A 22,753-nucleotide genomic window follows, 5' to 3' on the forward strand; every position below is an offset into this window, starting at 1 on the left:
ACCCCCCCCCTTTTTTGTCTGGGGGAAGTGGGGGTTTTTTTTTTTTGGGGGTTAATTTTGGGGTGTGGTGGGAAAAGGACAGTCCAAGGCTCATGGTCCCAGTTGGAGGCCAGTCTTCACATTAATGTCCTAGAAATGAGAGCAGGCCTATTGATGTTGTGGGCTTTTTAAGATGTTCCTTTAGGAATGATTGCTTTTCAGACAGACAGCATGGTCAATAGTCTGGTACATCAACAAATGGGGAAACTGATCCTATCCCAAATGGCGACAGGCTATGAGAGTGTTGCAATGGGAGATCTCTTCTGGCTGCTTTCTTTTGGCAATGTATATTCTGGGGAAAACCAGTTTGCTAGCAGTCAAATTGAGCAAGTCCATTTATTCCCTCATGAGTGGCCTTTGTCAGTGGCAGAAATTATATTTCGACAATGGGGCCAACCATGCTGCAACCTCCTTGTTCTCCATTCAATTCCAAATGCAGTAGTACTTTACCCTGATACCCTCAGAGATGCAGTTACTGATAGACTCTCTAATTCATGATTGCCCCCCCCCCTCAGGCTCCTATACACTTTTCCCCCCATTCCCCTTATCCCCATGTTTCTCCAGAAATCATAACAGCAGAAGATCAAGGTAATCCTCATTCCTCCATTCTTGCCTTGCCAAGTGTGGTTCCCCTTCCTGTGGTCTCATCTAGTTCACCCTGTCTGGGTACTGGATCTTTCTCAGACTTTCTGTCTCACCCATCCAGGTTACCTCACCTTGACATCCAATTCCTCAAATTGACCACATGGTTTCTCAACTTCTAGTGATGGCTAGGAATTCTAGGCTTTATTCACCATTCGTCACATCCTTCCATTATCTCAAAAAGTTTCTACCAGGAAGATTTAAAAGAGCAAGTGGAAAAGATTTTCTATTTGTACTATTCAGAGACGGTCCAATCTTTTTTCAGCACCTGTTCCAGCTATTTTCGACTTTCTCACTTCCATTTTCAATAATTGAGCTACTTATTTGACAATTAAAGTACAACTTGCTGCCATCTCAAATTTTCACCTAGGTGAAAACCAGTCCTCTCTAGCCTCTTTGAAGTTGTTTAAGGCTTTTCTTGCTCTACTCTGCCCCTCCCCCCATTAAGGACCCCATTCCTCAACCTCCCTTCAAGCCTCAGCCAAGACAGAATTAAAGTTTTTGTCATGGAAAACTCTCTTACTGGTCACCATTACATCAGATAGAAGGGTATCAGAGGTCAGGTGCATTCTTCTCAACCAACTTATTTAATTTTTCGTAGGGATAGAGTATCCCTTTGGACTAGCTCTTCCTTCATGCCTAAGGTGGTGTCCGAGAACAATCTTAACCAGTCAGTTAAACTCCCAGTCTTCTTTCCAAAATGTTCCGTCAAGGGAGAATATGTTACATTTTTTGGATGTCCATAGACAATGTTTCAATATCAGCGTATCGAATGCTGAAAACGCCAAATGCGATTTCATCGAACTGAAATGTTCGAAATCTCAAAAGAGCGAACTGATGGAACATCAATTTCTTACCCAGGGAAAGACGTTGAAGTTCCGTGCAAAAACAAAAAAAAAAATTTCAATACTTTAAACACCCCACACCCCCCCCTACTTAAATATACCAACTCCAAGACCGTACCACAGTGGAGGAAATAGCAAAGTCCGATGACGGCCCACCGATTTCTTTCCCTGGGAAAGAAATCGATGTTCCGTCAGTTCACTCTTCTTAGATTTCAAACAATTCAGTTTGATGAAATTAAATTTGGCGTTTTCAACATTCGAAATGCTGATAGGAACCCATAGACAACTTAGATGTTATATTCACGGAACTAAAGATTTAATAAAATCAGAACAACTGTTTGCTTCCTTTTCCAAGACTAAAGCAGTATCAAAAGTAACTTTAACTGGTTGTCTCACTGATAGAATTATATTTGTCTAAAACAGTAATAGATTATCATTGCCTAACTCACCTAAGGTGCATTCCACCAGATCTATGACAACATCATCTGCTTTTTGGTCTAGAGTGTTTATACATAAGTTTACAGCTTCTGCATAGTCCAATGGTCACATCTTTGTAACTTTTTACAAATTAGACATTTTTTATCTGGAAGTAGGGCAGCATTTAGCTCTGCTGTCCACCAGAATATCCTTCCTTGAGGACTGCCCAGGGTTACTGTAGCTGGGGAATCTGTCCGATTGGTTGACGAATGAACGAAAAAGACATCATAGGTTCATAGGTTGGTACTAGGCTATCGGCCCTAAGGCCTATGCAAGCCTAGCCATAACAATTCCCTGGAAATTTCTTCCCACAATATTTACTTCTCTGGGCCCCGGTCTAGCAGGGTGACTGACATGATCCCCGGGGTGAATTTCCTATCTCCCATCCAATCATCAAGGTTCCTTTTGAAGAGGGCCAATGAGTCACTCTGCTTGACATGTATGGGCAGTCTATTCCAGAGTATGGGGAGTCTCTGGGTCAGGAACCTATCCCTCCAGCATGTTTTGTTCATTGTGATGATAAGGTGTAGATCCCTGAAGCGTGTGGCTCTGAGGGATTGGGATTTCTTTAAGTGGAGCATGTCCAACAGCTCAGGGTTTGACATGGTTTTGTATGTTAAGCAGACATCGCCTCTGAGTAGACGATATGCCACAGAGTATAGCTGGAGTTTTTTTTAGACGGTCAGCATATGGCATCTTCTTTAGGCCTGTGATTCTTTTAGTGAGGTATTTCTGTGGCCTTTCCAGCTGTTGCAGATGTCTTGTGAGGTACATACCAAATGGGGCACTATACTCTAATAGGTCTAATGAGGGATGAGTATAGTGGGACAATAACCTCTTTTTTTCTGGATGAAAAGCCCTTAGTGATGAGGTGTGCCACATAGAAGGATTTCCTGACTGTTGTGGCGATGTGGTTATCGAAAGTGAGACCACTGTCCACTTGTGTCCCCAAGTCTCTCATCACGCTTTCGATGTTTAGTGTCCTGTCACCTATGTTGTAGTTCATGGGTACATGTTTTTTTTCCAAAGGGGTAACTATACATTTCTTGGCGTTAAGCTTGAGCCCATGGCTCTGGCACCAGACATCTGTTTCTGTAAGGCCCTTTTGTAGAATATCCACATCATTTGGGGATTCAATAATGGCTCCCAGTTTGCAGTTATCTGCAAACTTTGTTAGCCAGAGTCCCTTAGTGTTGGCCTGTACTTCAGAGAAATAGATGCCAAACAAGAGTGGTCCCAGGACTGAACCCTGAGGTACTCCACTTGTCTGGAGCTGGATTTGGAGTTGGCTATTTTTACAGTCTGGGTTCTGTCAGTAAGCCAGTTGGCAACCCATCGAGTGACGTAGGGATTTATGCCCAGCTTAGTAAGTTTATCTATGATTCCAGAGTGGGGGATGGTGTCAAAGTCATTGGCGAGGTCCAGATAGGCTGTGTGGACCACCTTACCCTTGTCCACAGCTCTGGAGACCGATTCGAAGAAGTCAGTCAGATTCAGGAGACAGGATCGGCCCTTCACAAACTGGGTGGGGTTCAGTGTTTGAAGGTTGCCAATGTCTTTGTTTATAAGATCCATGATGATGCGTTCCATACCCTTGCAGATCAGGCTGGTCAGACTGATGGGATGGTAAGGCGGATCCTCCCTTGTGGAGTGGGATAACTGTAGCTGTGCGCCACTCAGTGGGCACGAAGCCTGAGGTGAGGTTATGATTAAACATGACACTTAGGTGAGGTGCCAGTTCATTTTGTAGTTCATGTAGTACACAGCCTGGGATGTCATCTGGTCCCATGGATGCTGTATTCTTAGCTTTGGAGAGTGCAGTTTCTACCTGTGTGGCTGTGATTATCGGAATTTGGCAATCTTTTGGTATTGAGATGAGCCCTTTAGGGGGTGAGAGGGGAGTGAAGTTGGCACTAAATCGATCTGCCAGGATATTGGCAATATCCTTGGGATCGGTATATTTAATGCCATTCTGTTGTAGCTCAGAGCAGATCTGAGCATTGCCATTTAGATTCTTGACATAACTATAGAATGCCTTGTGGTTGTCTTTGGAATCTTTGGCAATTTTATTTTCATAACTAGCTTTTGAGGATTTTATGAGGGATCTCAGCTTCTTACTGAGGCTGGTGATGGAGTTTTTTTGCATCCTGGGATTTTCCTCTCTTCTGCAACAGTTTCTTCCTTCTGTTGTATAGTTTGTTTATAGCAGGGGACCACCAGATTGGCTTCTTTTTTTTGGAGAAGAGCGTCTTGGTTCTGTTTGGGATGACACGATTCATGCACGAAGTGGATGTGCTCGTACAGTGCCTTAGTGTAGGATTCTGCAGTCGAACTTCCATATCCCATCTGCGTGGGTGTTGTGAAGTTTGTCACTTCTGACTTGAGTACCATGAAATTGGCTTTGGAGAAGTTTTTTAAGGAGGTTTCCTTACTGGGGGGTGGGGGTGGATGTGGATGTCAAGGGTGATTTGCTTATGGTCAGACCTGACCAATGAGGGGGTGAACACTGGTGTGGAGCATCTATCTCCCATGTTGGTAATGACCAGGTCTAGGATATTGGAGCCCCTGGTGGGACAATGGATTAGTTGATCCAGGGCATTGGAATTTATGAATTCCAAGAACCGTTGGGAAAAGGTGTTGGTACCCGAGTAGTTTTCCCAAGTAATGGCAGGGTAGTTGAAATCACCCAGTATCAGGGTGTTTGGTTGTATATTAATGTTTTCCAGTATGTTTAGGAAGGTGTAGTGAGAATCTTGGGGTATGGTGGGGGATCTGTAGCAAGCTACAGTTTGGATTGCAGTCTTATCTAGTGTTAGTTGCATCTGGAGAATTTCAGATGCATTGTGTTGGGCAACTAGCCTGGAGGTGTGAATATCCTTGGTGAATATGGACACTCCTCCACCTTTAGTTTTTCGGTCTTGGTTTTGTAGCCGAAAAGTGTGGTAGGACTTGTAGCCTGGTATTGCAGGGGTGCTCTCTGGAGCCTTGAACCAGGTCTCAGTCACTGCACAGATATCGATGTTCTCCATTTTTAGGAGTGCCTCGAGAGAGTGCATTTTGAGGTTTAGACTTCTAGCATTGAGTAGCATTACCTTCAGATTTTGCATGCTTGTATCTGTTACGGTGGTGGTTTTATCCTTTGAACCTTGCCTAAAAAAGGCACTGTAGGGGTGGCAAGAGCTTTAGCCAGTAACCTGAATCCCAGGGTTGACGGGTGCAGACCATCTCTGGCAAAGCATTGTGGTTTGTCGATCATGTCTTCCCAGGCAGACAAATACTGGATCCCCTTTGAATGACACCAGAAGCTTAGCCAATTGAAGTCGGTCATTTTGTCCTTATACTGTGATATCATTCTGGGCGAAGGCAGGATGCTACTCAGGGCTAGGGTCATGCCTGCCTGGGTTACATGATCCAAGAGCTTTTCCATGTGTCTTTTCATGTAGTCCAGGGAGGTACGTCTCAAGTCATTCACTCCAGGATGGACAATGACAGAGTCATATTTGTACTTGTTGTGGAGTGACTTGAGTGCATGCGTTATGTGGCGGATCCTGGCACCCGACAGGCAGCTGACTGTAATTTTTCTCCGTGTTCAGCCTGGTGAGTGGGACATCAGTGTGCCTGACTATAGAGTCACCTGTGAGTAAAGTGTTGGGTACATTGTCTTGCCTTAGGGGCTGTTGTTGGGTGGCACACTGATGTTGAGCTATGTGTCACTTTGGTTGTGACTGGCGGTTGCTTGCTTTTTGGCTTATACATATTTTTGCAGCTTCTACATAGAACAATGTTCACATATTTGTAACTTTTTACAAATTAGACATCAGATATTAAAGTTATGTACTCATCATAATTATGCATATGTGTTGTCTTTGTCCTTCCTCAACTTCCCACCCTCCAACCCCCTTCCTATTTCATAGTCTCGTAGTATGTCCTGAGGGGTTTTCCCTGTTTGTCTTGCTACATAAGCTCCAGTGCTTCTTCACAGGCATCTTCTCTTGCTCTGTCTTTGGGCTGTAGTTGTTTTACCTCTCTTTCAGGGAATGGTAACTGTTGGTGATATTTTATCATATTCTGGTTAGCTGAAGAGAGGGTTAACTCGATCTGAGGTAACTGAGGAGAAGGGGATTATGAGTAAGGTGTGTAGCCTAAAATCTAACCAGTGGCCTAGGATGGATCAGACACCCATCAGTTGAGGAAAGATGAAAACACAACACAGATGCAGAGTTATAGTGAGTACATAACTTATTTTTTTTTATGAAGGGCCACACCTCCATACTGCTCATGCAACAGCCATGTATTCCCATTAACGTATAATTTAACCCCATAGTCAGTGTAGCTTGGGAAGAAGTAGGATATTTCCTCTTGTGTAGTGATTTGACTTCTGCTGAAGAGGTGTAGTTCTGTAGCCAAGTGTCCAAAATCAAGATTGAGGGTGCAGCCTGATTAACAAAGGTAGAGACATTCCACCACCTTCAGCTATCCTTAACCTTGCCTTAGTGTAATGCTGCTACACAGTGTTGTTATTTAAAATAAATGCAAACTCCATCATGTTTCTACACTGAAGGTCATTGGGGACTGCTTTATGATGTGCATGCGCACAACCTTGTCTGAGTCAGCATCTTCACAGTATATTGTGTTACTGTGTTTTTTTAACAGTGGCAGCAGTAATTTGTGTTTTAAAAACAGATTATGTACATTTTGTAATGAACCTGTGTTGTATTCCTTTTTATTTTTATTTGCAGAAAAGTAAAAAAAAGGCAGCTCTCCAGGACTGGTGGCAGCTCCTGCGATCTCATTTTAATTTAACTACTAAACTCAGTGGTGGAAACAGCAGGTTTTGCTTCGAATGGAGTACAGCCCACTCCATTAGGAATTTAAATATGCCTTTGTATAATTCCCACTGACATCCAATCCCTTCTGTATCTTTTCTAACCTCATCTCAGCATACAGGTGCCACCCTCATTATGTACCTTTCTGGCCTCTCCTTTAGCAAATCTGCTCCCTTAGTACTAAGATGGAGTTTGTGATAATTGTATAAACTGGCAGATTCACATGTTGTCCCCACCCTCATTTCTACTTTCCCTGTTTGTGCCAGCAGTTACATTGCTGCATCTTTCATTTTCTTAATCTACTGTCTGTTGAGATCAGAAGCACCTCTAAAATGCTGTTGTACTAATCTGCTCACGTTTTCTTCCTTGAACTTTAGTCCTCCTCCTTTGCCACACTCCTACCTGGCAGTTCATTTTTAGACCTGTCTGACAAGAAGTATTTCTGTATACACTTTGCGTCTTTCTTTTTTATGATGCTGTCAAATACCCTTCTTAATAATAGATCTAACCATCAGTCCCCTTCAAACCCATAATGTATTTTCTCCTACTACTCATGTTTGCCTTCATCTTAGTCTTTTTTTTTCCTTAAAACTGTTTGAATTCCATCTACCACAAGAAAATCCTCATTACACCAACACAACTCTCCAGTCCCAGTATGGTGGCTTAGTGATAAGATCTCTGCCTCACATCAAGGGATACGGTTCTGACTTCCTATTGCTGTCTTTGTGGAGCTGACATGTTTTCTCTTTATGTGCATGGATTTTCATCAACTACTTTGGTTTTCTCCCACCTCTTAAAAAGCATGCCAATTAATTGGCTACATTGTCTTGCCCCTGAGTGTTACTTTTGACTCTTGCCCTTGTAGCATGAGTCATGGCTAAAAGATTTCTTTGACCACCACACTTCTCTGTTTACAAATGATTAAATAAGTCAGCTCACCCCAGCACACACACCATCCCTGTTTCTGTTGCCTTTAACCTTCCTGTTTTCACCAAAACCCACAATGCCATCTTTTCTTTCATTGCTTACTGACTAGCCCTTGCTGTCTTTATTCAATGTATTGGACTGTAAGCACATGTACAGGATGAGCTTGTATCCTCTGTATTCTTGTGCAAGTCTTTTCCCTACTCTCTGTCAGCCTGATTTCTAGCTTTCAGCTGTTAACTTGTACTGAACACAGTCTTGTGGAACATTTATAGGCACTGAATGCATGTGACATGGTACTTGGTTTTGCAGACCTTACTATAGCAGCATAGATATTTGCATCTGTAGTCTAACCAACATAACTGGGCAGCCGCGGTGGTGCAGCAGTTAGCGTTGCCACGTCACAGCAAGAGGTTCTCCGGTTCGATCCTCAGATGGGGTGCCTTCTGTGCGAAGTCTGCATGGCCTCCCTGTGGTCGTGTGGGTTTCCTCCATGTGCTCCGGTTTCCTCCCACATCCCAAAGACATGCTGTAGGTGGATTGGCTGCTCTAAATTGGCCCTAGGCGTGAGTGCGTGCATGTGTGCCTTCCATGGAAGGTTGGTCACCGGGCTGGCAACTTGATACCGTAAAACTCCACTGCCAATCATGAGTGGACAGGTGATCTGCTGTGGCGACCCCTAACCGTGAAAAGCCGAAAGAAATCTAACCGACATAACCACCATCATATGAAAGCATCCCTCTTTGTGTCTGAAACCATGTCCTTCAACCAGGTCTGTTCCCTTTCCTTTGCTGTTTGCAGTGTCAGCGGGTACATGTCAACTCTCCCCTGTTATATGTGGTTTCTAAGACAGAACTTATAATATTACTTCCCCAAAATGTTTTGGGGACCTAGATTGTCTTGTTTAAGTAGCATCCTATATTGCTAAGATGAAACTATGAAACAAAGACTTCTGGTAGGTACTTTCTTTTTTCAGTCCGTTTGTTATTAGTAATAAAAGGTAAAGATTACTTAAGAAGTTCCAAAGAATGAGAAACTTGTAATTTCTTTTTCACCTCAGAAATACAGACTGCTAATTAAGTTCAAAGTAGAAAACTGTTGCCCTGTGTCCAATTGTTGCACTTTGATTTTTGCATTGTGAAACACATGCCCTGAAACTGTTGTGATTTGGGATGTTCAGAAATACTAGTTGCATTTTGTCAAAGTAGTACATAACTTCTGGCGACGTAGAAAAATATTTTTCAGCTTAACTAAAGAGTATGAAAATTTGGTTTCATCATCTCTGCAGCTTGTTTTGTTTTGCACATATCCTATAATTTTTTTGTGTCTTAAGTTGTTTTAAATGAACTTTACCCTTGTTATTGTATCACTTCAGTTCATCCCTTTCTGTCCCCTTTTTGTGCAGCAGCATTGAGATGGTAGTCGATGACACCAGAATTGGTGTAGGGCCAGAGCAAGGCACTTCCATGCTGAAGAAGGAGATTTTGACCTGTATCCTGTGTCAGGAGGAGCAGGAGGTAAAAATTAATAAACCTGCCATGGTGCTAACTGCTTGCATCCAGCGATCCACAGTTTTGACTCAGAACAAGGGAAAAGTTCTTCCAAAGACAGGTAACTGGACTTAACAAGAGTGCTGATCTATTTTGCATTTTGTCATTGATGAAATTATTTTTAATGTAGCTGTACGCCTTTTTTAAGTAGGAGTGTCCATCAATTAGGTTAACTTTTTTTTTGTAACTTGCATATTTTCACTCAGCAGGGACATCTTCCACAGAACCTTTTTGCTGCCACTGCAGAGAGCCTTCTGTCAAACTTCTAAGCATTCTCTTTTGGGTATGTTCCTCTTCTTTTAGAAGTATAATTGTCAGTAGAGCAAGAAGAGGATCCCCTCTTTTTCTCTTGTGGTGCAAAGGGATGAAGCCCTGCCTGTAATCCCTTTGACTTGTCTTTGACTAGCAGCTTATGTGCAGGAGGGAGTGGGCAAGGGGAATGAGAGTTGGATGGCTGTCATCAGCTCATCTGTTCTGGGTGGGAGGAGTCAGCTCTGGTCTAGTGCTTGGGGGCACCTAGTGTGAGCCATGGACATTGCACCTGTAGAGATCAGACTTACTGGGTGCATGATGCATGCACTCTTTTGCATTTAGTAACCTTAAGCAGCACTTTTATGGAGGTGACCTTGTTTTTTTCAGGAATTGGACAACAGTTAGAGTTCAAGACAGCAGTAGGTGTGAGGTAGGTGCTCCAGCTGTGGGGGGTGGAAGAGATTAGGTCTGCATGACTACTGACTGACATATGCCAAAGTGCTTGATCCCCACCTCTCTGAGTGGGTATGTCCAGTGAACTTGGCTTGGGGAATGAATGGGTTTTGGTGTTTGCCCTGGGGAGTTGATAAGTCCAACTTTCATTTAGTACTGGGTATGACGGAGTATTCTCTGGCCCCACTTCATGCACAATAGAAGAGAGCTTAAGAAGTGTGTTCCTTGAGCTTGCTTTGTTGGAAGAAAGAATGGTCTGATTAAATACTGCTAGTAGCATCCTGATTGCTTATGCTCTATTTGCTTTGGGCTATGTGGACAAAGACTATGTGCTTTGCTGCTGTGTTATTGCTTCAGTGGTTCTGCTGATCAGATGCTGTTAGAGGACTAGCAAGGGTATCCATCTGAAATGTCAGACCTGCTAGATCGAGTCCCAAAACATGGACACTGAATGGCTGAAAGGTCTGACTTGCATATAGTAAGACTTGGATGCCATTTCTTGGAATATTCTCCTTTCTCTGAGGTATGGCGATCTTGAACGGCACTACGTCGACTGTACTATAGTCGAACACAGAAGTTCAAAAATAGTAATGTCTACGTCAAAAAAACAATCTAGGAATGGTTTTAACATGGGTCGAGGTAGGTGTTCAGTATTATTCAGAACTACAAACAATCTCCCCTACCTCGACCCATGTTAAAACACAGTCCTAGATTGTTTTTTTTGTCGTCGACATTACTTTTTTCGAACTTCCGTGTTCGACTTTAGTACAGTCGATGTAGTGCCGTGCGACATTTCAATAGTAAACCTATGTGTGTGTGTGTGTGTGTGTGTGTGTGTGTGTGTGTGTGTGTTGAACGCAATATCCTTAACAAATTCTGGGATGGCATCTCTTCCCTTCTAAGCCCAGGTAAAAAAGAAAACCCTTGCCCTGACCCTAATGCCTTAGACTCAGATCTAGCTACTCAATTTAACTAATTCTTTATTAACTCCATCTCAAAATTAACATCATCCTTTACCATGAAATCACCAGCCCCCCAGCAACCTCCTCAGAACCCCTTCTCCCATAACTCCAATACCTCCAACCTCCTCATTTCACCACAAACCCTGTTCCCATCTCTACTATAAAAAAACTTCTTCAAAAACTAAAATCAGGTTCTAATGCACCCGATGAAATACCCTCCTTCTTACTTAGACTGCTGCAGAAGCCATAGCCTACCCTGTCAGCATCCTAATAAATCAATCTATTTCAGAATGCCATGTTCCCCAGATCTGGAAAAGGGCCAATATTATTCCACTCCACAAGGGTGGCCGCAATAATGATATCTCCAACTTCCGTCCCATCGCTGTCCTATCCCTCATCTCTAAAATTCTCGAAAAATGTTTCCATCTACAACTCCTACCCTACTTCATCAATAATAACCTTCTAACTTCCACTCAGCACGGATTCCTTCCTGGCCATACTACTACCACAGCTCTCCTCTCCTTCCTCAAAACCGTAAACAAGGCCCGGGACTCTGGTCACATTGTTTCCACCCTCTTCCTTGATCTCTCTAAAGCTTTCGACACAATTTCTCATAACCTTCTTCTTACTAAGCTCTCTAAACTAAACCTATCCCACTCCTCTATTAACTGGTTCACTGGCTACTTATCAAATAGGCAACAAGCAGTTAAGTGGAAAAAATCAATTTCCCCTTTCCAATTCACACCCACTGGTGTACCCCAAGGCTCAATTCTAGGTCCCCTTCTATTTAATATCTTTATCAATGACTTCCACCAAGTAATCCGTAACTCTAAACTTATTCAATACACACACGATTCGACAGTTATCTGCTCTTCTTCCTGCACTTCCACCCTAATGAAACTTACTCAAGAAGCATTCTCTGCTACAGAGCTATGGATGCTCCAGAACCATTTAGCGCTAAATGCTAACAAGACTAAACTAATGTTATTTTCCCCCTCCAGAAGCATTACCCTAGATAAACACTCTTTCCTTATTACCATCAAAGATAACACTTCTCTTGAAACTGTCTCCTCTGCCAAACTCTTAGGCATCCAAATTGACAACCAACTAAAGTTCGACAACCATTTGCTGGCAAATATCAAAAAACACACAAAAAACTGGGCATGCTTTATTGTCATTACCAGTTTCTCTCTCTCCCTACCCGGCTCACTCTTGCCAGCACCTACCTAATCCCATCCCTACTATATGGAGCCTCTATCCTTACCAACCTGCAATCCTCCCTCAAATCCAAACTCTCCTCCTGTTACTGTAAGATTGCAAAATTCACAACTGGCCACAGATCCAGCACCCATCACTGTACCTCCCTACACCAACTGAAATGGCTTGAACTCCCCAATTATCTTATCTACCTACAACTTATCCAAGCACATAAACTTATATTTCGCCCTTCTCTCTGTCCCTCCCTCATCTCAACCTTTAAAATGCATCTTCCCAACAGATGCCTGCAATCCAACCAACAAAATCAAATCAAATTGAACTGCATAAACCGTCTCGCCCACCTGGCAAACAGCTTCTTTCCTTCTGCCTCGCACGCCACTGGAACTCCCTCCCACCTCACCGTACCACTAACAGTCTCTCTATCTTCAAATCTCTTATTCACTCTCACCTAACATCACTGTGGGAAAGCTCTTGCTCTCATCTTACATAATATTTCTATCTATGAAACCTCCTACTTCAAACACTTCTGCTGACATCTTCTTAAGTTGTCACTTTTTATTCCTCCTTAGTGCATTATATGGGGTCCTTTGCACTACCTTTTACAGCTGGAACTACTGGATTATTGTTAATACTGTGATAGTTATCTACCCTGATATTTCATTATCATTAAACTGTGACATTTTATCTACTCTGACATGTAACACAGTATACTTTACCCTGACATTTGATTGTTAAAACTGTGATACTTGACCTACTCTGACATTTTTATTGTCTAAATTCTGTTTATCCACTGTAGATTTACAGTTATGACTTCTCAGTAGCTCTGTGTAACCTAAAATTTATTTTATTTTATTTTAATTTTACTTTTCTTTAATTGTATTGTGTTTGTATTTGAAAAACTGTTACTTTAACTAATTTTAACTTGGAGCTTTTCTCCCCAGGACTCCGTTGAAAACGGGTTCCCCAAGGCCCAATGGACCACCCTGGTTAACAAACTGCAAATAAATAAATAAATAAATATACAAGTTTGGGGAGTGTGGGAGGAGTACCGGGGGGGGGGTCAGCTTGGGAAGTCATCACTTCAGGCAGATGGGTCTTATCCATCATCCAACATGGTTATAAAATGTCTTGGATAGAACTCTCCTCATCCTGAAGAATTAATTCCTCCACCCAGTTGGACCCACCTCATTCCTCCTCTCGTCCAGGACCTTCTTTCCCCGATAAATATAGAAACTGTACTGTCTCTAACCCTGGAAAGATGTTTTTATTCGTGACTCTTCTTATTTCCCAGGAATGAGGGTACTTGTCAGCCCATGCTAGATTTATCTCACCTCAACACCTTTCTAAAGTGCCATCTTTCAGGATGCTTTCCTTGCAAATTCTACTCCCTTGCATTGTTACACAAGGCTTTCTCGTGTCCCTGGACTTCAAGAATGCATACCGGCATGTTCTCATCCACCCCACCTGCAGGAAATTCCTCAGGTTCTCTTTTTCCTCATTGCACTTTCATTTCGTAGCTTTACTGTTCAGTCTTTCTTCTGCAAAAAGGGATTTTATAAAGTACCTAACACCAGCCATTGCCTTTTTCAGAACCCAGGAAATACAGATATTTCCTTACCTGTTTGAACTTCTCTTCCAGGCCCCCTCCAAGGACAATTTGCAGCACCACTTTACACAGTTTTGCTTTTTGAAAGACTAGACTTCACCCTCAACCTTAAGAAGTCCTCTCTGATCCCCTCCTGGGATCTGGTCTTCTTGGTTTGCAGGTTAAACCCTCTCCCAATGACAACCTTTCTCACTCAGGAGAAATTACTGTTCCTGTCAAATTACCTGCAGTCCCTGTTCCCTGTGGATTCAACTTCTTCCAGAAAAATCCTAAAAACGGACTACATGGCAGCCACAGTACCTATGGTGCCCTTTGCCATACTACACATGAGAAAGATACAGTGGTATTTGAAGTCCCTTTGGGCTCCGTACTCAGCCACTGGGCTTCCAAAGCTCTCTCCTACCCTTTCTAAAGAAAGTTTCAGTGGTGAGTGTCTCAGTTCCTTCTCAACCCAGGACTAGCTTTCCATCCAACCACTCCCACTCTAAATATACACACAAATACATTGGATCGGTCCTGGGGTGCATGGACATGTTACAGGTCACACAACAGATCAAGGCCATTGATCACCCAAGGAGGTAAGGGAATACAGTAATGTCAAGGCAATGAAGGCCTTTTTTCAAGCCCTTCAGGTGTTCTCATGCCTCTGGAAACCAGGCCCCCTCAGTATTTTCACAACCAACATTGCAGTCATGTAGTACATTAACAAATGGGTGGGGGAGCAGGTGTACCAGCTGTGCAGGTTAGCTCTGATGGCAGGGGACCATGCAGTAAAAGCATATCTGTTCCTACACGCTGTTTACATTCTATCTGTAACAAGAAACTGGTTGGCCTAATGGTTAGGGTCTTCACCTCTCATACGTAAGGTACAAGGTTTGATCCTGACCTCTGGCCAATGTCTGTTTGGAGTTTGCATGTTCTCTGTGTGGTTCTTTTCAACTCTCAAAACATGCTTAGTGTTTCCATCACAAACTTGCCCAAGAATAGAGTTGTAGGCAGTAGTACAGACTGTAAATGATACTCTTTTGGGGGAAGAGTTGTATAGACCATCTGTTTTGGGTACTTTGGTATGTAGGCTGTACACCATTGCAGGGCTGGGCACTTGACTGTGTAAAATAGGATTTAATTGATTTGACTAAAATCATCCCACTAATGTGTATTTATATAGGTTGAGGATCTGGCCTACTCCGACCTACACCAAGTACCCATGCTAATTGTGGGAGGAGTGTACATGCCCATGTTTGCCACTGTGCGTCTACTATAAAATCAGTGAGCTACTGGTATCCAGTTGAATGCAGAAGTCCAGTTCCCAGGTTGCCATTCAGTCTGTCAAACATGAACTTAGAATTGCTACACTAAATATAGATTATACAGCTTGAAAGTGTATAACATTGATGGTAAGGAGGAGGCTGGACATCATATGTATCCAGGAGACAAGATGGAAGGGCAGTGCAGCAAAGCCGCTTGACTTGAGGCCCAGAGTCTACTACTCTGGTGGAGGATAGACATGAAATGGTGTAGGAATTATGGCAAAGGAGAGACTTCAGAAGCCAGTGAGGGATGTCATTAGAATTAGTACCAGGCGCATGGCAGTCCGGTTCCATTGTAATGGTTGGCCTAGATTATGAATACTGCCCTTTGCCCCACAGCCCACTTCCTCCTAGTCAGGTAAGGGTAGTGGGGGTATAAACAGCGATTGCAAAGTTAACCCCAGTGAAACAGTTGTCCGACAGCATAAACCACTGGCTGCCACAGTCATTTGCAAGCCGTGGGCAGAGAAAACTCTAAGACTAGGGCGAAGACCTGGAAGTTGACTGGAGGAAAGCTCTTCAGTTCAAGGCATTACTCCAGGCTCTTGCACTCAAGAAGAAGAGGAAATGGATGGAGTTCAAGATGAATAGCAACTCCTCAAAACAGCATGTGTAAGGACTACAGAACAGATATGTGGCCAAGCCAAATATGGAAATAAGATACATAAGGAAATATGGTAGTGAAATGCCAAAATCCAGAAGGTCATCAAAAGAAAGAAAGAGTGCATAAAAAAAGTGGGAGATAGAAAAGACAGACCAGGCTAGGAAGAAATACCAGTTGGCTAACAAAGTTGCTAAGAGTGGAGTTGCAGCAGCAGAGAACAAGGCATCAGAGGCACTCTACCAACTTCTGGAACATGACTCAGTAGATGGCACAAAGAAGCTATATCAAACTGCAAGGCAAAGACAAAAAGATAAATAAGATAGTCAGACAGCCTTCATAAAGGATGTCAGATGGAACCTGCTCACCAGTTCACAGGACATCAAAGGCAGATAGAAGGAGTACTTTTAGCAGCTTCTGAAGGAAGAAAACCCCCACAGAATTTGTACTGTCCCAAACAGACTATGATGAAAGAATTGGAGGCGCCCGCCATAGAAGAAGTAAGAAAGCACTAAGGAAAATGAAGTCAAGGAAAGCAGCTGGCTCAGATGAGGTCACAGCAGATATAGAGTTGGGTGACATAGGGGAGAAATGGCTCCTAGCGGTAGTACTGCTACAGAGAGAAAGACATATCCTAGATGACTGGAGAATAGGCATACTAGTGCCATTGTTAAAGAACTAAGGGGACATTCACAACTATGGGCAATACAGCAGTATCAAACTTTTATCACACTGCTTGAAAGTTAAGAGAGGATGATTGACAAATGAATATGCAGAGTAGTAGAAACTAAGATGGGCAGTGAGTAGTTCGGATTCAAATCAAGATGCATCACAACTGACCAGTGTTTACATTGAGACAGATAGCCGGGAAAAAATAAGAGATGAGGAAAGAGTCCAACTGAGCATTCCTAGACTTGGGAGAAAGCTTATGATAAGGTCCCAAGAAAGGTGATTTGGGCAGTCCAGCAGTGGATTGAAGTCCAAGAAATATTGGTAGAATTAGTGCAGGCTGTGTGCACAAGAACACAGTGACTCAAGTATGAGCAATGTTCGGTCTCACAGAAGGGTTCCCTGTGGGTTTACATCAGGGCTCAGGCTGTTCATACTGGTGATGGGACTATGTTAGCAAACAGGTTGAGAGGGGGACAGATCAACAGAATTGCTGTATGCAGATTATGTGGTATTGCAGGCAGACTCTGAGCAAGAATTTCAGCAAAGGATAGGGGAAGGGAATGCAAAACTGGAAGCACATGGGGTGAAAGTGAGTACAGATAAGACCATTGTAATGGCAGCAAATTGGAGAAATCAGAAAAAGCTGAGAATTGAGGTAGAAAGGAAAGTAATGTAACAGGTTAACAGCTTCAAGTATCTGAGGGGTGGTTAAGGAGAAGGGAAGTCTGAATGAGGAAGTCAAATCTAGAATCAGATTGCTGTAGCCAACTGGCACAGAGTGTCCGGGCTACCATATGACAGAAGAATTCCAAAGAAGCTAAAAAGTTGTTGTATCTTTCGGCTTTTCCCAGTTAGGGGTCGCCACAGCGGAACTCCGGTCCGCTAATGATTGGCAGTTGATTTTTACGTGCTGAGTTGCCAGCCCTAACGCACAACCTTCAACGAAGGTATGCCCATTCATGCATATCTCCATGCAGAAGGCACTCTAGCTGAGAATCAAACCGGTCAGTGTCTTACTGTGAAGTGACAACGCTACCGCAGCACCACCAAAGAAGCTAAAAAGTAAGGTGTACAAACAGTGGTGTGACTAGTACTACTGGATGGTACAGAAATCTGTGCAGTAAAGGCAGAGGATGAGGAAGCCAGAGATGGAGATGAAGTACCTGAGATGGGTGGTAGGATGCAAACTGTGGAACAGACGAAAAAATGAGGACATCAGAGCAGAAGCCATTGTAGCCCCAGTTGCAACAACATGTTAGAGGTCAGATTACAGTGTTTCAGGCACATGTGGAATTAACCAGAAGACATCTGGTGAAGAAGATTTGAGACAGACAAAAAGAAGGCAAGAATAAACAAGGGCATCCAGCAAAGAGAGGATTGGATTGTGTGAGAGAAGACCTGTAACATTTAAGCACGAGTGTCGAAGAAGGTAAAAGTGTCATTGAGAGAGATGGTGGCAGTTATGACACCCCAACCCCATGTAGAAAATGGGAAAATAGGCTTTATGGTGGTGGTAATGATGCTGCTGCTGATGATGTAGGCAGTGTTCTTGCAGACTCTTTAAGCAGGTCCATGGAAAACTGTCACAAATGGATATTCAACAATGGGGGGGGGGTCTTCCTCAAAATAGTTAACAAATGAGGTTATCCTTCAAATAGGCCTCCTGTTTTCCTCCTCTCAGAATGGACAACTCAATTTGTTTTGCTTCCAAAATCCCTTGTGTTCAGGTCTGGAGTGCTGATGCCATGTCCTTCTTTTAGGGGTGGGAGGTAAAAGTTCCTCTGTGCTTCCCTTTAATCCCAGAGGTCTTCCTTGAAGATTCAGTGGGAGAAATCAAAAACATTGATAGTGACTCCCTTTTGGCCTAGGCATCATTTACTCTACCTTTGCCTTCATCTAGGTAGGGGTCATCACTACAAGTTACCCTACAAAGTGGACTTGCTAATACAGAAAAAGGGTTGTCTGATACATCCCAACCTGCAGATTCTTAACCTGACACTCTGGGTGATAGAATTTTAATTTCTTTCAGACACTAAATTTCAGAGTATGTGCTCCAGGAGGTGAGGAAACCTATAACTTGAAAGTCGTACATCTTCAAGTAGAAAATATTTTTCATCTGGTGTAAGAGGACTAAGGACCCTTTTGGGGTGGAAATCCTTCTTATTCATTTTTACTTTTGAGAGTTATAGGTTCATGGGAGTTTACTAGGCTAACAGCCCAAGAGAGTTTACAAGCCTAGCCATGTTAATCCCAAGTATCCCCATTTTTTCTTTTTTGTAGTTTGCAGAATGACTTTTTGAACAGAGTGGGTCGGTGATCAACACTGGCTACCCTGAGAGGCTAATTTGCTGTCTCTCATTCTGTTATCTAGGCTATGTTTAAATAGGGTCAGTGAGGAGTTCTGTTTTACGTGAATAGGAAGGCTGTTCCAGAGAAATGGCACTCTGAGAGATATAGCTGCGTCTCCAGTATGTTCTTTTAATGTCACAAGCTAGGTTGAGATTCCTGGAGTGAACGAGTCTTGCGCCATTTGACTTGCGGATGTGCAGCAATTCCATTAGGGCAGAGTTGGAAATTGACCTATAGGCCAGACACAAGTCAGCTCTCAGCAGCCTATAAGATACAGAGTAAAGTGCCAGGGTTTTCAGCCTGTCCATGTAGGTCATGGTTTGGAGTCAATGTATTTTTTTTAGAAATCTTAAAACCCTCTGAGGTCTCTCCAGCTGCTGCAGGTGTCTAGTGAGGTACATGGAAAAGGGTATATAAACCCCCCCTTTTGTGCCAGAGGTAGTAATTGGATTGTCCTTCATCTAGACCATTTGTTTGCTTACCTTCTTTCTTAACTCACAGAAAATGGGAGAAAGTCATCTTCATTTCCTGGATGAGCACAGACTGTTTTGAAAAGTGGACTGGCCTATTCCTCTATTAAGGCATGCCTGTCTGCTGTATTTGTCTGCATGCCTCTAAACCCACCACTGCTTTCCTGAATTGAAGTCAAACATTTTTTTTAAAAGGTGTCCTTCCCTTGATTGTTCCCAGGAAAACTGTTCTGCCACCCTGGGATTTTAACTCTGTCTTGAAAAATCTTGCGTTGTCACCTTTTGTTCAAGCAGCAACCACTTCATTAAAATTCTGTGTCTGGAAAACTGTTCTACTGGTTGCTATCACCTTAGCCAGAAGAATTTCAGAGTTGCATTTCCTTGTGGCTGTTCCTCTCTTCCATAAACATAGTATCTCCTTAAATACTAACGCTACTTTTATGCCAGAAGTAGTAAATTTATTGTCCTTCAACCAGACCATTCATTTGCCTATATTCTTTCTTAACCTACAAAAGAAGGGGGAAGTCATCTCCAGTCCCTGAATGAGCACAGACAGTTTTGATTCTGCTTTGACAGCACAAAAACTGTCAGGAAAAAAGACCAGCTTTTTGCTTTTTCAAGGAGGGTAAGTTAGGCAGTCCTGTCTCCAGACAAACCATCTCCAATTACATCTCTAAGGCCATCTCATGCTTTTACTCCTTGTGTGGAAAATCCCGTTCTTCAGGTGTTAAGCCTTATTCCACCAGTGCAGTCTCCTCATCTAAAGCATTCTTCAAAGGAATTGACTACAAATCTGTTCTGGAGGTAGCCATCAGGGTATCAGTTCACACCTTTACTAGACACTATAGAGTAGATGCTTTTCCAGTTGTTGAACCTCCTTTGCTGGATATGTCCTTTTAGGACTGGTGAACAGCTTCTTTTAACAGTTTCTAACTTTGGGAATCACTTGTCAGTATTGGAATACTGCAGCAGTGATCCAAAGAAAAGCATAGTGCAGTTGTGTAAGAACTTACCATAACAGTCGATGAGCTACTGATCACACTTGCAGTATTGCAGCCCTCCCTCTAGCCCCTTTCTTTCTTTTTCTCTCTCTCTCTCTCTCTCTCATTCTCTCTGATAGTTTCTCTATACCTTATGGACGTGTGTGTGTGTGTGGGGGGGGGGGGGGGGTGTAATTCTCTTCCTCTCTTCTTGACTGAATTACTTTATTTATACTCAGGCCTCCTCCAGGTATTCCTGGCACTAGATATTCTGTAAAGAGCAATGTACTACTACGTCAAATCACCTGTGATTTCCAAGGATCTTATGCTCATACATCCACTTATGGAGTGTTAGGAAGGTGGTTTTGGTGTTTGCATGCCAGCCAGACATCAGGATGCCTTGGGCAGGATAATCCATCACTAATGGGATACTACATCAATAATCAGTAGGACATCTAATGTTATGGCAAGTTCTTAGACAACTGTAATTTAATTTGCATTTGAATGGGATCGACAAAACTCTTGTCTCGGTACCAATTTTTTCATACCTGGAAATCTACACTGTAATCTTGCAGATTTCCTGCTTACAATCATGGTCCAGTTTTTTCTTCAAGTCTTCTGGAATTCCATTTTTTTACTGCTATTGCTCCATCTTGTACATATCCCTGCTTTTTACAATTCATCTGCAGAATGCTGACATTTTCATTCTGCCCTGCTTATGGATTAGAACTGGCCCTTTGAGAAACCTGGTTTTGCACAGAGTTGCCACTTTTCTTTCCTTTAGAATGCTGGATACATTACCTTTCTTTCTCCATTTGGTTGTGTTGTGTTATATTGTGAGCCGTCTTTTACAATGTATATTCCTACTGTCTTGTGGTGATATTTTCATAGGCAGTATTAGACTCCTCAACCAAATTGTTGCTGGCCCTTCTTTTGTCTTGTAGCAGTTGGTCTCCTTTTGTAATTGTCCTTCCCTTCTTTCCTTGTTTGCACATGTGCCAGATGGTAGCCTTATTTGCTGTGTCAGGATCACTTTCTTTTGTTATCTTAGGAGTCAGGATGACTCTGCTTGAGCTGAATTTTCTATAGGGTATCCTCATTTGCTGCTTTGTAGGCCTGTGGTACAGGCTTCTCTGTCCTTCATTGTGCCTTTTTTAGCTCTGCAGTCTGCTTCTCATTTTCATCTTCAGTATTCCTTAGTCTTTGTTCATTCCTGTGCCATTTCTGAATTTCATGGCCCACTGAAGGCATATCTTTTGGCATAATACCTTTCATCTGTCCTTGCTTGTGCAGAATGTCCTTGATTTAGCCTCAGATTTTTGCCCTATTCTAAGTCCCTGCGTACTACAGTTGTCAGAGCGTCATGCTTCTTATTCTTTAGAAATGGACATTTAAGCAAATCTTTTGTATTGGCAGTCTAAGTGAATTAAAATTATTAGTTGTCCTTGATGTTGGGCCTTTGTCCCCGATTCTTGAGCAAAGAAATTAAGATCTATGTTTGACTTGGTCTGTTGTAAGATCCTTTCCTTTGAGGCATTCTGTATTTTTCATTCTCTCTCTCTCTCTCTCGCTCTTCTTCGTAGGCCATCTCGGATTTAATTTTTATCCTTTAGTCTTGAGCTGGGGTGTGTATGTATTTACTTAAGTTCTCCTTTTCCTGCCTCTGGGGCCTACTTTTTCTCACGCAATCCAGATTCCTCATTTCTTTCAAGGTTGACATTGTTCAGAATGAACTGCTTTTCCCTGTATTTGCTAATGTGTTGAGGACATTCCATGATTAGTATAATCATTGGATTTCTAATTTTCTTCACTCAGCATTTTTGTGAATGCTGTCTTGGTCAGGGCCAGACATGTCTTCAGTGGTGCTTATTACTTGACCTCACTCACAAGTTTCACAGCTAACCCAGAATCTGATATTCTTTTTCTTGATCCTACCTATCATCAGTAAAGGTTCTTGCATTCATGTACTTTTTGGCTTGTGTGTTGGGTTCTGAAACCTTTCCGAATCCTTGTCTAGATGGTGTGGGGGGTGTGAAACTGGCCACCTGGTCCTCTGTGCACACGTAAGCATTACAAGGTTGATGCCTTTTCAATATCCAGGTCTGTCCTGTCTAGTCTCCTGGACAACTCATTCTCCATTTAGCTGATCTTCCTCTTCTTTACCTCCTTCAGCTCTAGGAATTGCTCTTATCTTAAGAATACTGCAACAGTGATTTTATTCAAGACATAGTACAGTTGTGTAACAGCTTACCATAACAGTAGATGTCCTGCTGATCACTGTTACAGTATTCTTGCCCTCCCTCCTTCCTCTCTTCTCTGCCCCTGTTTTTTCTCTTTCCCTCTGCTGTAAGCTATCGCCTAATAAACTGTTTTCATGAGAACTTGCCTCTTCGGCCTACATCCCTCCTAGATGACCGCTTTCCTCTCTCAGTAGTCTTCAGGCCACTGGCTTGGAGATAGCATATGAGTTGAGGTCAGGCATCAGACATATGCCCTCAGGAAGGTAAAGCTTTGGTACCCCAGCTGGATTTCTGCGGATGTAAATGCATATGTTAAGAATACTGACGCCCTGATCAG

The 22,753-nt window shown here is 42.7% G+C and overlaps 1 protein-coding gene across 1 annotated transcript in view; it reads left to right on the plus strand.

The window, feature by feature from the left end:
- Positions 1-22,753, plus strand: part of UBR1 (ubiquitin protein ligase E3 component n-recognin 1) — a gene marked incomplete in the record, with an annotated part of 4,571,807 nt that overhangs the window by 2,944,433 nt on the left and 1,604,621 nt on the right. Inside the window, 1 exon segment of the mRNA XM_044074213.1 lies at positions 9,159-9,364. Within this exon segment, the coding sequence (XP_043930148.1) occupies positions 9,159-9,364 (206 nt within the window).

Source organism: Protopterus annectens, chromosome 6.part0 (genome assembly GCF_019279795.1).
Source record: "Protopterus annectens isolate FY-2018-M chromosome 6.part0, PAN1.0, whole genome shotgun sequence".
Taxonomy (NCBI): Eukaryota; Metazoa; Chordata; order Ceratodontiformes; family Protopteridae; genus Protopterus; species Protopterus annectens.